At 43.9% G+C, this 14,685-nt stretch overlaps 1 protein-coding gene across 1 annotated transcript in view; it reads right to left on the minus strand.

The window, feature by feature from the left end:
* Window positions 1–14,685, minus strand: part of LOC306737699 (alpha-1,6-mannosylglycoprotein 6-beta-N-acetylglucosaminyltransferase B-like) — a gene marked incomplete at both ends in the record, with an annotated part of 101,478 nt that overhangs the window by 43,971 nt on the left and 42,822 nt on the right. The window contains 5 exons of the mRNA XM_079219460.1: window positions 939–1,108; window positions 7,250–7,414; window positions 10,353–10,532; window positions 11,291–11,367; window positions 14,313–14,422. Coding sequence (XP_079075586.1) covers window positions 939–1,108; window positions 7,250–7,414; window positions 10,353–10,532; window positions 11,291–11,367; window positions 14,313–14,422 — 702 coding nt within the window. The remainder of the gene's footprint in view (window positions 1–938; window positions 1,109–7,249; window positions 7,415–10,352; window positions 10,533–11,290; window positions 11,368–14,312; window positions 14,423–14,685) is intronic.

Raw genomic sequence — 14,685 nt, forward strand, 5'->3', positions numbered from 1 at the left:
GCAGCGGGGTCTCTGTCGACATCATTGTATTGATCTATCCTCCATACCCGTGTCATCGCAGTGATCAACGGTGGCAGAGAGACAAAGACTATTGGCCCAATCAGGGCCGAACTAAGACATCGCCCATCTGCAGTGTGATTCAGTTGTGTTCTCAGACTCATACCTCCTCAGTATTCTCCAGCTCAACGTCAGCCATCCATCTTCACGGGAGCCTGACAACCTGTGTGATTTATTCAGTCTCGACCATGAAGTAGATATTGCACAGACTGGACGAAACAAGCCGGAGGGATCTCGTCCAACAGGGTTGATTTACATCCACCCACCCGTCTGTGTGTGTGTGTGTGTGTTGGCTCTGTCGCTGTATCCGTCAGCAGAAACATACAAGCGTGCTGACGCAGGGGATAAAAAGACACGCCGACACAGTCGCGCTGACAGGAAGCTGGGGGGTGCGTCGATACGGGATCGATGCAGCAACAAATAAATCCACAGGACCTTAGGGCCCTCGTGCATAATCTGAAGTGGAAAAGTGGTGTAATTAGAGCGCAAGGCACTCTTAAACATTTCAAATCCAATAAGTGCACACGCAGAAGCACGTTGATAGCAGAAGGGTTGTAAACGTCATTGGTTTGCAGTCACAGCTGTCATCAGATTCATTTTGTGGCAGACATTTTTACAGCTAATTAAACATGTAGATGTTGGAAGTGGCCATTCTGTTTGATTAGAGCCTTGACCCAGACAATCAATAACCTATTTTCCAAGCAAACATGTTGCCTTGTCTGCATGATCACAATATCGACGCAATTCTCTTTATACCAGTTTATATTCAGAAGAAAAACACTGGTTGATCGGGTGAATGAGAAACGGGGTTTACAAGCCACACGCACCATCAGCTGCTCAGAAACAAACAAGCGTCGACAAGTCAAACGCAGTTAACTCACCCCTGCAGCTCCTTGACGGACATGGAGATCTTGAGGTTATGTCCCAACACGTGGAGCGCAGTGAGGATGTCGGCCCACTGGACCATCTCTCCCAGAGGACCCCCCTTCAGCACTTTGGGGCTGAACACGTCTCCAGACTCCTCGGTGAGGAAGCCTACGTGGACCAGGATCTGAAGGAGGACAGGGACACAACGGGGCAGAGAGATCAGATAAACGTCTGTGTGGAGAAGCTCACCAACAAAAGCTGTTGAGGTGTTGACGACATGTTCAAGGTGATTCAGATTTTCTTTGGAAGTAAAAACAAAAGTGTCTGCGCATGAAGTTTTACATCAGGTAAGGCAAAGTTAAACTACAGTAAGAGGTTGGACTATAATCTGTGACGGATGTTTGCAACTGATTTGACCTTTTACGATTTATCTGGGGCAATGTCACAAATATCATCTATTAACCCATTATTACCAATGGAAATGATGACCAAAAGGAGTTGCAATAAACTGGAATTATACCTTAATGTGGTCAAAAAGTATCCATATGTTCCTGAATAACTTCCTCCAAGTAAAATATCCCAAAAGCTATAATTCAATTTATTTATTCACCATTCCTCATTATTTACCACCACGTATATCCATTGAAGTTTGCGGTGGTGCAGAATAACTTGCACAATGCACAATGTCATCAAGTACATTTAATTTAATCTGATTCATATTATATCATTTATGCGTGTGTGCATACTGTACTGTATAAAGCTAAGCTCCTTGAAAGTTAAGCCTCTGCAGTGCAAACTGTTTTAATGAGTTTGAGGATTAAAATCATCAGAATTTCAGACTCTCCCAACTGAAAATTATGGAAACTGAAAAGCAATTCTTGGAAATCCCCAAATGAATTATCGCCCCTTGCTCCAATGGATCAGCGTGCGCGTGTCGAACACCATCCTTATGGACAACTCATTTCACATGCACCATATGCCCGTACAGATAACTCCCGGGACAAACTCCCAGGGACCAGACGGGAATCCCTTTTGTGGCGGAAAGCATCGTCTAACACACGTAGAGGAATTATCACAGTTTATGTGTTGCACTATTGTACAACGTTGCACTTACAGGCTGCAGCCCCGCCATGCGTGTCCGCCTAGCCGCTGCATAATTAGTGAAACCCACCGAGAAATGAGCCACACGTTGCCTTTCACAGCGGATTAGACGCAGCCATGTCCACACGCTGCTCTGCTGGGTAATCCTGATTAGCCAGCGCAGCATGAACACCTCCATGCAACATACATAATGAGTTTAGGGCCAACTGTGTGGAGTTTGCCAGAAAGTTTTGACGCCTATTGCTCACTGAGTCTCTCTCTCTCGCTCTCTTTCTCCCCCTCTCCCTCCCTCCCCTTGTTTCTAAGTGCATGTGTGTCCTGTGTTTGTACCCTCACAGCTTTGAACTGGTAATGATTAAAAGCCTCCAAGAGCTTTTCAGAAGCGTGCCGCAGTGCGCTCTTTTAATACTCTTTTCCTGTCTCCATAAAGCCACATTAGCCACAATGCACTAATGTATGAAGGTTACCGTACGAGCGCACAACAAACAAACACACGCACCTACACATCACACATTCTATGATCCTGGCGAAGATTATGTCTGAATAACAGAGAGAGATAACAAAGAAAAACCCACTGGATATTTTATATTTTCTCATTTAATATATATATATATATATATATATATATATATATATATATATATATATATATATATATATTTGAAGGAAGGTCCAGTCCAACGGCTCAAGTCATCCCACTGAAGTCAACAAAATGTGTGGACAGTGGTGTGTACTCGGCAGAGTCAAGCTCCAGCGAGACTCCAGCTGGCGTGAAAAAATCCCCTGATTTAATAAGCCTGCTCTATTAACTTCTGCTTCATAAAAAAAAGATAAGTGAAATTTAATTACAGTTTGGGTGGCAGATGGCAAGAGTGAGAATTCGTGGCGCCAGTGCTGTGCACTCTCTTGGCTTGTTGGCGGGTCGGCGGCGGTGCTGGTGAGAGCGTGTCGCGCAAACACTGGCAACCGTGAGAAGATGGAGGCGAATTTCACAGACTGGCGGCAGCACAAGAAACACTACTGCTCAATAAATATGAGGAATATCACACCGTGGCAGTAGAGCTGAATATTGGTGGATTGGATTTGAGGAACCTGGCATCCACACACAAATGAAAAGTTAATAGGGAGAGCGGTAAGGGTACTTAACAAAACCTGGCAACTTGCACCTGTGATCTAGACAGCTGAGGGGGGGATTTCACTGTGTGTCATAGGCAGTATTTATCTCCATTTGCAAATGTTAATTCCCCTGTATGGGAACCGGATTAGAGTGGAGCTCAATGACACATATCAGAGCGGCGCTGGAGAACTCACCTTTCTACCACAGAGTAGGAATCAAGAGCTAGAAAGGAGAGGAGAGGGTAACTAGCGTGTTTGGGCTTACACTGTGTTTTATCACGCAGATCGCCGCCAACACAACCGCGCGCGCGTTTGCCAGGAGATGGAGATGAACGGGTGGGAGGAGCCAGACAACGGGAAGTCGTTGCCGAAAGCTAAAGCTGCACCTCCTCATCAACTCCTGTATCGGGGCCAGCTGCCTCCCTCAGGAACCTGGGCTCACAACGGGAGAGCGGACTTGAGTGTGTGTGCGCCGATGGCCGTTGCATTTTGCTTGTGTGTTGTTGCTTCGTTTGCCTGCATCTGTCTCACACTGACATGAGTGAACTCTGCGTGTGGATGCTTGGTTCCTTCGTCGGGATTCTGGGGAAGCTACTCTCCGCTGTTCACGTCCCGTGGGGATCGACCACAAAGACCTGCCGGAAGACGGAGAGGCACCATGACAAGACTCTCATGCTCAACTCTCTCGCTCACCTTTACGACGCCCCGGGTGTTCATGCGCCACCCCTCTCGCAAAAAACTTTGAAGCCACAAATCAAGGTCTTTTCACAACATCATTCCTTTTCTGAATGTTTTTTTTGTATTCATTGCACAATCTTATAACAAATACGAATTTTTCATGTAGTATGTAAAATCCTTGGAAAGTCTTTGGCGCGCAGATATTAAGGCCGGAGAGCAGAAGCGGCTCTCAAGTATGTGGTCCCACTTGCTCTTCCCCACTCATCACTAACTGGCTAACGACAGAGGAATGCTAATGCTCGTCTCAGCATCTACGCATGTGTGTTTTTGTGTCAGTGTGTGTGTGTGTGTGACAAGGTTCACTCGTGCACTGTGGCCCTTATGAAGGTCGCAGCTGTCCGATGGAAGGCCACGGGTGGCAACGCAAGCTGGCGCTGCCAACCATCGCTGCCCTATACCCTTAATTTCACCTTCTCCCTCACCCTCTGTTTTAACACTCTACAGACTTGCTTTCCCTTCTTTATTTCTCCTCACGTCTTCCCTCGTCTACTTAAACTTTTTCTTATCCCCCCTTGCCCCCCTCTCCCTCCTGCTCTCCACTTCCATATCCCATTAGTCTCCTACCCTGTCTGTACTTCATCAGTCAGAGGTCAATTAACTCTCAAAAGGGCCGACACGGGGAGAAGGGAAATTAACAGTTTGGCATGTGCTGACAAACACACTAAATGTGCGCGCTCACGAAGTTGCCGCAGGTGCACACAAAGCTGCTTTCTGAGACACTTAGGCCGACTCCAGACAGGCAGTGACTGCGCCGCAACGGGATAAGGTCAGCGTCCTTGAATCTGGCTTTTAAAAGCATCTCGGTCGAGCGGCGGCTGAGCTGAATGTGTCCGCTATGATGTCTCCAAGAAGAAGAAAAAAACAGGAGAGCCTCAATTCTGCTCCACACAAATGATTTCATCAGCCACGCTATAATGGCTGAATGGGTTGACCCGGGCTTTTGATTGAGTTTGATAACGGCACAAACGGTACCTGCTTTGAAAGTGAAGTGCGGCAAAAGGTTGATTATATTCATTCTGAGCTCCACGATCAGCGAGGAAATAGGCAGATTAATCAGAAAATAAGAGATTTCCGAGAACATTTCAGACAGGCTTCTGCTTCATTCAGCGCGGCAGCCTGCATATCAAATCTCTCAAACGTCTACCTCTCAACTTGACTTCAGAATTACATTTCTCAAAGTTTTCACGGTCACTCTCGCACACACAAGCACACGCACACAGACACACACACACACACACACACACACACACACACACACACACACCCACACACACACACATACACACACAGACACGCACGCACACACACACACCTCCCCGTCTCCCGTCCTTGCGTCTGCCGCTGAGAGTTCAAAAGAACCTTCCTGCGTTTTCTCTCCCTCTCCATCCTCCTCTCCCTGCACGCTTGCCTCTCTGCTTTGCTAATTTATTCTTTCTCTGAGTAAACATCCAGTCCGCTCACAATCAAAGAGAAAGCCAAACAAGGAAACAGAACCGAACCAACAGAAACCCCGTTGGAATTGTAAAGACTGCACACTCAAGCAGAATGCTAAAGTTGCCGCTGGACGCGAGGGATTCTGTCAAAGACAAAGGTTAGGCGAGTGCAGGGCCGCCGTCAATTCGCACCAGACAATTGTACCGAGGTCAGAGTTCATTCAAATCAAACAGTGTTCTCCTTCTTAATTTTGAAAGTGAGTGCTTTTTATTTATTTTTCCAAAGTGAACATGAATTTTCCCACGTGGGAAGAAGGAAATAGTTGAAAAATGGTAAATGTGGCTGGTACAGACTGATATTTAATTTTGTAATAAAATGTATGAGATTCTGTCCTCGGCTTTTACTGCAACGATATCCAATTATCACTCATGCACACGCACGTGCACACACACACACACACACACACACACACACACACACACACACACACACACACACACACACACACACACACACAAACACATTTTTCCTCCCATTTCTAATTATTGTGATGAACTGCTTTGGACAGGGAAGTCTAATAACTCTTACAAACAGCAGGACCTCTGCTGTTGGGGTAGCTGCGGCACGTTGTAAAGCTGTATAGACTGTTACAGCAGCCATGATGGAGGATAACAAATCCCCTCAGTGCACTGCAAGAGAGGAGCACATCCATCTCCGATACGGAGGACTATTTCCGCCCGTGTTAACTTATTTTAGAGAGTAATGGGGGCAAAGAGAGACATTATGGGGAGAAAGAGCAGGATGTGTAGCTCAATCTGCCCTCTCACATTACCTCATTCATTCATCAGTATTTTCTTAACTAAGGGATTACAAGCCGACTCAGAGCGGGGTGAGACGCGTGGTAGGTCGGGAGGCTCGCATAGTGAAAGATTACATGCGGAAAATACGTTGCGAAAAGCCTTCCAAAGTTTTTATTGCATATTGCTTTCGTTGACATTTGAAGAAGCCTTGAAACATCTCCTTTATTTTTATATCTTTAACCAATTTCTTTTGTGAAAAAACCCAACATCCGCCTCCATCAATCGTTTCCTAATCCACATTCTAAAATACCTTCCTCACTACCATTTATTTTATTTATCTACCATCCTTTCTCCTTTTATTCTTCTCGCTCGGGGTTTCATCATAATCCCGATAGTTTGTAATCATAATTTCTCACCTTATAACCCCTCTCTCTCTCTCTCTCTCTCTCTCTCTCTCTCTCTCTCGCTCTCTCTCTCTAAGCCCCTGGCAGGCGTGGCTACTAGCAGGAAGAAGTCCATGCTGCACCGCTTCGGTGACAACCGAAATGAGGTTTCACCAATCTCACAGTATGATAACGCGATAAATTCATATTTAAAGTATGCAGCTTTGAGACCTATCTTTGAACGGCAACATAAAAACACCAGTTCTGGAAGAACAATTCAGACAGCAGTAATGGATGACAACCTATTATTACCTCCTCTACCATTTTACTCGTACCACCATGCAAAGTGAGAACCCTCAAGAAGTACCTGATAAAGGCCTTTTATGCCAATCTACTTGAGTGGAAAACAGGGTTGGGCATGCCTTCGATCTTTGAATTAAAATGCTTTTAGCTAACCTTGAATCCTACATTTAACTGTTTGACTGATGTGTCGATCACTTTGAGTCTTGTACTGCGACTGTACTTTATTGTCTATTTAAAATAGACTACCACTTTCCATTAGTGTGTATTAAAACACTCTGAACATCCGAAAAAGCTCCCGATATTTTTGTTTTTGCAAAGTCTTTCTCAGCTGTACTTTGCATTAAGGCATGATTCATTTTTTTAAATGAGGTATTATTGATTATTAATAAAGTACCTGTTCACAGTTGAAATAATAAACACTTCTTCTATCATCCATCGGCCTTCGCTCACCTTTTTCTGGTCCCTCCAGCGTTGCTCCAGCGTGGCATCCAGGCGGTTGGCGGCCGTCGCCCACTGCTGCGCGAGGCGGCGGATTCGGCGCTTCATGAAGCTGAGGGACTCCTTTCCTGCCCCGACCTGGTCCAGCAGCACGGAGAGGTCAGTGCGGAAGGCAGCCTGGCAAGGAAATGGAATGGAAGTAAAAGGAGGGATTGAAAGAAGTGGCGAGAAAGCGGGAGAATGTAGTAATCTGGCAGAACGAGTTCCACAGTCATTTGAAATGTTGCACCAGCAATGTGTGTGTTGATCTCAAGCTTTCAGCTGCGCTAGTGGCCTACCTCTAGGTATGGCAGAGTCAGTGAGTCCACCGCTTTGGGCCAAACTGTAATATGTCAACAACTACCGGATGGATCCAATGAAATTGTATGTGAATATATATGGTTCCCAGTAGATTAATCCCACTGACTTTGATAACCCCCTGACTTTTCCTCTTGCGCCACCTGCAGGTTGACATTTTTGTCAAATGTCTTGATAACTGCTGGATGGGTTACCATGTGATTTGTTGCCAACATCCATTTTACTTTGTGGATTATCTGATGTTTCACATTGAGCCCAAACACCAGGACATAATTTAATTGGTTTTCTTTACAATGAGTGTGACATCGTCATAGAGTTGTTAGCATTGGCTGTCGAGTTTTTGTCTTTTATTGACTAGCTTGGGTAGGTAACATTGGAGAAACCATTACGCAACCAAAAAACCCCACGTGATGCTAGGTTGGGTAATATAAGTAGCTAGCAGAATTAGCCTAGAAGGTTGCTAAATGTAGCGCAAAAGTCTGCAAGTTGGCAGCACCTTGCTTCATGCCCAAAATATCATAATGTACGTAAACAACGATTTGTTAGTGATTAGTAATTACGAGCAGATTGCGCAAAACTCCGGAGACGAATCAAGAGTGCGTGCAGACAGGGTTGTAGGCCGTCCAATCATTTCATTCAGCCCACAGGGTTAACACTGGACTTTTTCTTTATCGCTGCCAGAATGTGAAGATAATTTCAACAAATACAACAAAAAGGTTTCCAAAATACATTATCCACCCTCGCTCCATAAAACACACCAGAAAGCAAGTAAAAGAAAAGAAAAGATGTGAAAGAAGAGTCCATCATTTGCTGCTTTAAGGACACCAGTAGATGGTAATTATATATTCTCTGCAAATGCAGGCGAAACACTTACTGATAGATATTCTTTTCAAAGAACAAACCATTTTGCAACACAATGCAGTATTTTCCCTGTCAACGTTAATATTTTAGCAGTAATAGAAGTATGACAGATTCCTCAGAGAACCGTGTTCACTTAGCCATTTGTTAAGGTATTCAGAGGCTGGCTTTAGGTTCCCCTGTCAAAGAAAAAGCTACAACAGCAAGCATTTTATAACTAATGCTCTCAACACTATACATACACTACTTCTCCTCTGAGAACAACCTTGGCTTTGCCCTGTTTGTGAGCAAGATAGAGGAAGACTGTGATCCGCTGTTCAGTAATTTGGGTCACAGGGGGGTGAGATGGAGATATCAGTCTTCATTTAGTGACATTTTGCTAAACCTCCAGAAAAATTCACTGCTGCCAAAAAGCGAGGTGAACCCTTAGTGACTGACCACGCCACTGCAACTGGGATTATGTATTATTCAGACAATTAAATTGTTGGGCCAATAATATGACACCAAATTGCTTCTCCACAGTCCGATACAGTAGAGGGCGGCAAGCACCTTTAAAGTCAGTTTGCGATTCCTACATACGTCATACTTTGGTCTTTCTCACCCTCAGGAGTACATACACGGGTTACGAAGTTTGTTTTAAAATGTGTAAATGTGAAATTACCAGTTATCTTATCGCTTTTCTGTTACCGGTATGGACTGAAAAACAATCCCAATCGCACGTACTTGAATTCAAGTATTATTCCACAATTTCAAAGCCAATGTTGAGGAAATTAGAGGGTGCAGGAAAACAATGAGGAGGATCAGGCCTGTTATAATTAGTAGAGAGCGAAGAGGGTCAGATGAAGGTTAACCTTTATGTAGGGATGTGGGAAGACTGCTCCTATTACTGAAGTCTTCTGAACAAAAGGACAGTTCACAGTCCTATTCTCCCTCTTTTGATTGGCATTGTGGGCATGTGACTGACAACTTAACGACCACCATTATTCACTCTTTTCATTTGTAATGTTCTGTCTTTCTTGTTATCACATGCTCGCAAAAGTAAATGAAAGAAGAAGAAAATAAAAAGAAGGCAATACTTTGGGACTAATGATAGAGCAAGAAAAATATGTTCTGATGGTAGTAAACCGTAAATAATTACAACACAACATTGTCATATGTTTTAAATTCCAGCAGCTAAATAAAAATAGCAATGCTTCGCCAAAGTCTCTTCTTTTTCCTCACTCTGTTCTCTACTCCCTGGACTTTACAGGACAAAATATTTGAGTTTCCATTTTTCTAGAAAAAGAAAAATTAACAAGGTCACTGCTTATTGAATAGATGTTTATTTAAGCGCCAAGAGCACAGAAAAGCATAACATAAAAGGGTTTCTAAGAAGGGCAAGATTCTACATGGTAACATGTTTTATTCATGTCATTATTGTTTCTTTTCCTTCACACTACACATATATTTTGGTCGGCCTACAATTAAAGACCTGTATTTTACCCAGAATGCAGAATTTTACCCAGAATACCAGTGGTTACATTCCTTTTTTAATACCGGACAGCTAAATGAGAAAAATATGAACAGGGTGAAATACAACAAAGCCTACAACTAATCCGCTGCATTATTTAGCCCTCATTTCTAAACTCACAGTATTAGATGAATTTCTAAAGGAACTGTTGCCTTGATTCCCCATGAATTTGTATGACTGTAGTATTTCCACATAGCCTCTGTTAGCCTTTTTCGTGCCGAGATCTAGACAATTGGCTATTTGCATGGTTCTGCTCACAGTCAATCACCACAAGTGTTGTTCGATACAACCCTGACGGCCTGCACGCGGCTCTAGCGGTGATAGATGCTGTGCATGTGCGTTCCCCAGTATACATGTGTGTTGTTTGCCTGACAGGTTCGTTCCTCTCACCTGTCTCTTGGGGGCCTTTGGCTGCGGTACATACTGGGTGGGGGTGCTGCTCTGGTTCCTCCAGATCAGCGGGGGGCAGAACCACTCCACCTCGCTCAGGTAGACGAGGAAGGAGCAGTCTGAACCGTCAACGCCGTAGAAGGCGTAGCAGGGGTCCGATGTCCAACGTGCACGCATCCACTGGGAGTACCAACACAATCATATAAAGGGATTATAAACTATTTTCTTTCACAGTGGTTACAAATCCCCAGGGCTGTGCAGGGAGGAGTTGCTACAGGGCTGCAAGGGAAATGTAAAACTACGTGATTATATTACATTTACAGCTATTTTTCTGGACATAATTTAATTGGTTTTCTTTACAATGAGTGTGACATCGTCATAGAGTTGTTAGCATTGGCTGCGAGTTTTTGTCTTTTATTGATTAGCTTGGGTAAGAAGAAGAAAAAAAAAGAAAGTATCCTTTATTAATCCCCTTGGGGAAATTCTTCTCTGCATTTGGCCCATCGCTGGATGGGGGGCGGTGGGCAGCCCTGGGGGGCGCCCAGGGGTCTTGCTCAGGGACACTTCAACATGTGAGCACTGGGGATCGAGCCGGCTACCTTGTGGTTGCGGGACGACCACTCATCCCCCTGAGCTACAGCCGCCCAAGGTAACGTTGAAGAAATTATTACGCAACCAAAAAATATATGTAATATAAGTAGCTAGCACAATTAGCCTCGAAGGTTGCTAAAGGAACATGTAAAACTACGTGATTATATTAAATTTACAGCTATTTTTCTGCTGTAATTATCTTAAACTTGGCACTTTTTTATATTTCCTTATCACGCCGTGTGACGCCTGTGTCATATAAAGTCTTAAAACTTTATTTTGGTTGTCGCATCCCTGTTAATCGCACCTGCTGTACCACAACGACTGAAAATAACAGATGGTACACTCACATCTACTTTTCCAGGGCACTCAGGGAAGCGGGGGTCTCGTGGTACTTCACACTGGCTTGACGTCCCATCTCTCACCACTGAAAAGACACCGTGAGGGAAAGTTAAACATTGGTAATAAAACACGCACATGTGTTTTTGTTGCCTTAACGCAGCGAGGATCCATCCCCTGTTTTTTAAATACCGAGCTAAATGATAAATCAATACATAACTCCTGTGAGTGAGATTTTTTGCTTCACCCACAATTACTGCTTCATTAGTCTCGGCTTGGCTCTCTTAAGTCAGTCGGCTTTTAATATACATTTTCATTCCCATGGGGAAAATAACTATTCCAACAGCAAGATTACTCTGTAAAATCATCCATCAGATCATTTAGCAGCATATGGTGCACGTCAAAGCCTCTTAAAAAATAAATAAAAATGCACGTGTTACTTCTCTAATCAAATAATTTTCACTAAGTGACTGCAGACATGAACTTGTCTGACCCCCGGGCTGAACCCCTCAGAAGCGCCAGGTTATAGTGTCTCTCCCATTAACGGCTTTGTTGCACTCGCCCGTGAACGTTTTTATGGCGATGCTCGCTTCCTCCATCATCATTAACATCATCGCTTCCAGCGTATGCTATATGCGCCGTCGGTGCCCATAAATCCCGGGGGATTCCCCTTCGCAACATTGCATTCATATCGTGCTCTACTGCAGTGCACACTATTCACCGGGCCAGACACGCACACGCCCCGTCTCTTGCTGCTGCCAACCATCCTAGGGTTACGCTTGCAAATACGTCTGCTCACTTAGGCTACACTCACTGCATTAATTGCTCCACTGACTTAGTTAACTGCTCCTCTGCTGCTGATGTGAGGAAAAGAAGGGGAAGAGATGGACAGAGATAGATAGAGAGAGAAAAAGGACTGAAAATGATGTTGTCCAAGTAGAAAACAAATCCAGGGTTCAATTTCTCATTGTTTTTCTGTCTTTCAATCCCCACTTTTTTTTTCCTCTCTCTGAGCCAACACATTGGCCTTCTCTCATCGGTTCTGTTCGTTTCCATTTGCCTAATGAAAACGAGACATTTCTCCACATAAGTCTTCCCGGGGGGTTCTCTCCAATCGACTGCAAACACGCACACACACTGAGACACACACTGCTCTCAAATATGATTACAATAACAACCGTGGTCAGAACAATTGGAAACGTGGTCAACTAACTAGATAAAAACTTGACTGCTGTCCTTGCAAGACAGAAAATAAAAGCCTTGTCGGCGCTTGAGGGGAAGGATATTCTAATCCTCTCTCTCCCTCTCTCTCCCTCTCTCTCCCTCCCTCTCTGTCTCTCTCTCTCTCCCTCCCTCTCTCCCTCTCTCTCCCTCTCTCTCTCGCACATGCCTGACCACGAGATAAATAAACCGCCACTGAGCCGTATGATAATAAAGTCTGCCGGCAGTGTTTCAATTCATCTGTGATTAGAGAAAGCAGCAGTGTTTTCATTTTGCCGTGTGCCGTCGTCCCTGCAGATGCAGCGGGGGGAAAACAAAAGGAGATGTAATGCTCATTTATTCTCATGTAAAGAGTTGGGCAATTCTCCCCAAGAGAAAAAATGAGGGAGGAGAGAATGATCATAATGTGGGTTGTATTATTTGTTAGTTCTTAGGTTTTTGATTAAAAATGCTGCAAGAGCAAGACAAGAGAAAACAACATGGTTGGATGGAAGCAATAATGCAATGATGAGATATACAGAGATGACCAGTGTCCCACATGTAAAACAGAACAGTGCTAAGATGACGGGACAGATTTTGGGTTGATGTTCTTGATAACCTGAAAAAGTAACTAAACCCCCAAAACCACCTTTTGCAGCTTAACACCAATGTTTATGGGAATGAGTCCCAAATCATCTCAGCAATGAGTCAATCATTGTGCACATCCGGTTCCCTTGTATCAAAGCCAATGGGTTTTGAGTTTGAATTTAGATAGATATAAAAGATATAAAATAATTTGCGTGAATTTTGAAGTTTTTACATGTCTTAAAAAAAGACGGTGGCTGAATGAAACTACTAAACGTCATCGCGCTGACTAGTCCACTGTAATAAATAGGCCTCCTAACAATATTAAGTCTGGCTAACGTAACAAAAGCAAAGCCCAGCACTCCCTGTAGTGCTTTTTAACTGTAGAATGAACACATGGTGGAATTAGCAGGCAAGCTAGCGAACAAGCCAGCCGCTAAATGAGTGAAATTAGATGAAAAAAACAAATACAATTTAATGCTTCATCCACACACTCTTATCACAGCTTAGAAAAACACATTACTTTCACCAGATAATTAGTCATTAACACTAAACAGATTGTGTAATGTCAAGTCCCGGAAAAGAGAGAATAGGCTCCTCATGCGACACAGTGGTGAGTGAGAAAGAGCCAACGATGGACGCAACTGGGCGAGTCTTAGCTATAAGCTAGCTAGAAATTTAAACTGCGCGTGTGTCCCTCTTGCTCCGTATGTGTGTGACTGTCTATCTATTTTCTATTCTCTGGGAGTAACAGCAACAATTAAAGTTTAGCTCCAACACAAGCTGACAGCTGTGCATGAGTCCAGCTGCGCTTCAAGTTGCAACATTACTGAAGACTAACACTTAATGTAACTTTGTTTTTTCCTTTAAAATGGATGTTTGTAAGTTCACATTCAGCATTGACAATGTCCTGTATTGTCCCAGTTGTACCCTCCTCTCAAGCGCTAGTTACAAATTATTCCATAGTTGTGTACTTGTGTATCAATTCAGGTCGGTGCTGTGTAGAACCATTTAATGCTAATAGCATACTGTTGAGGCTGTAACTTATATTGGTTGTCTGCCATGTGTAGACTTTGTCATTTTTTATTGAGTAGTACTTTTAATGTGCTTAGTGCTGATCATGTAAAGTGTGCAGTCATGAAACTCCCTTCTTTTTTCTAGCGTTATGCTTCCTAAACCATGTCTCAGATTTTGCACCGATGATGATGATGATGATGATGATGATGATGATGATAATTGGTACTGTACCTCTTCCTTGCAGCATGCTGTTTTGGAGTATCTGCTCCACCCTGGTGGCCATGTTGGAGACATTCTGAGCGATAGCTTGGATCCTCTCCACCAGGCCGGCTGGTTGAAACCTGCACACACACAACAACACACAACCCCAGAGTGAATGGGGGATAAAGGCGAGTGGAAATGAGAGGGACCCTCACACTGTTGTCGCACTATGGAAACTCAATTTGGCTAAAAAGTAGAACCCCTAATTTCTCAGCTTTCATCGCCTGTTCTTCCTCTCCTGGTGGGATCGCCTCTCTTGAGTCATTGGCTAGTCTCTCTCCTCGTCAGTTATGCACAGCTTTTAGTTGTGTCTCATTGTTGTCCCGACTTTTTTATTTTTCCC

The sequence above is a fragment of the Taurulus bubalis genome (genome assembly GCF_910589615.1).
Source record: "Taurulus bubalis genome assembly, chromosome: 6".
NCBI lineage: Eukaryota > Metazoa > Chordata > Actinopteri > Perciformes > Cottidae > Taurulus > Taurulus bubalis.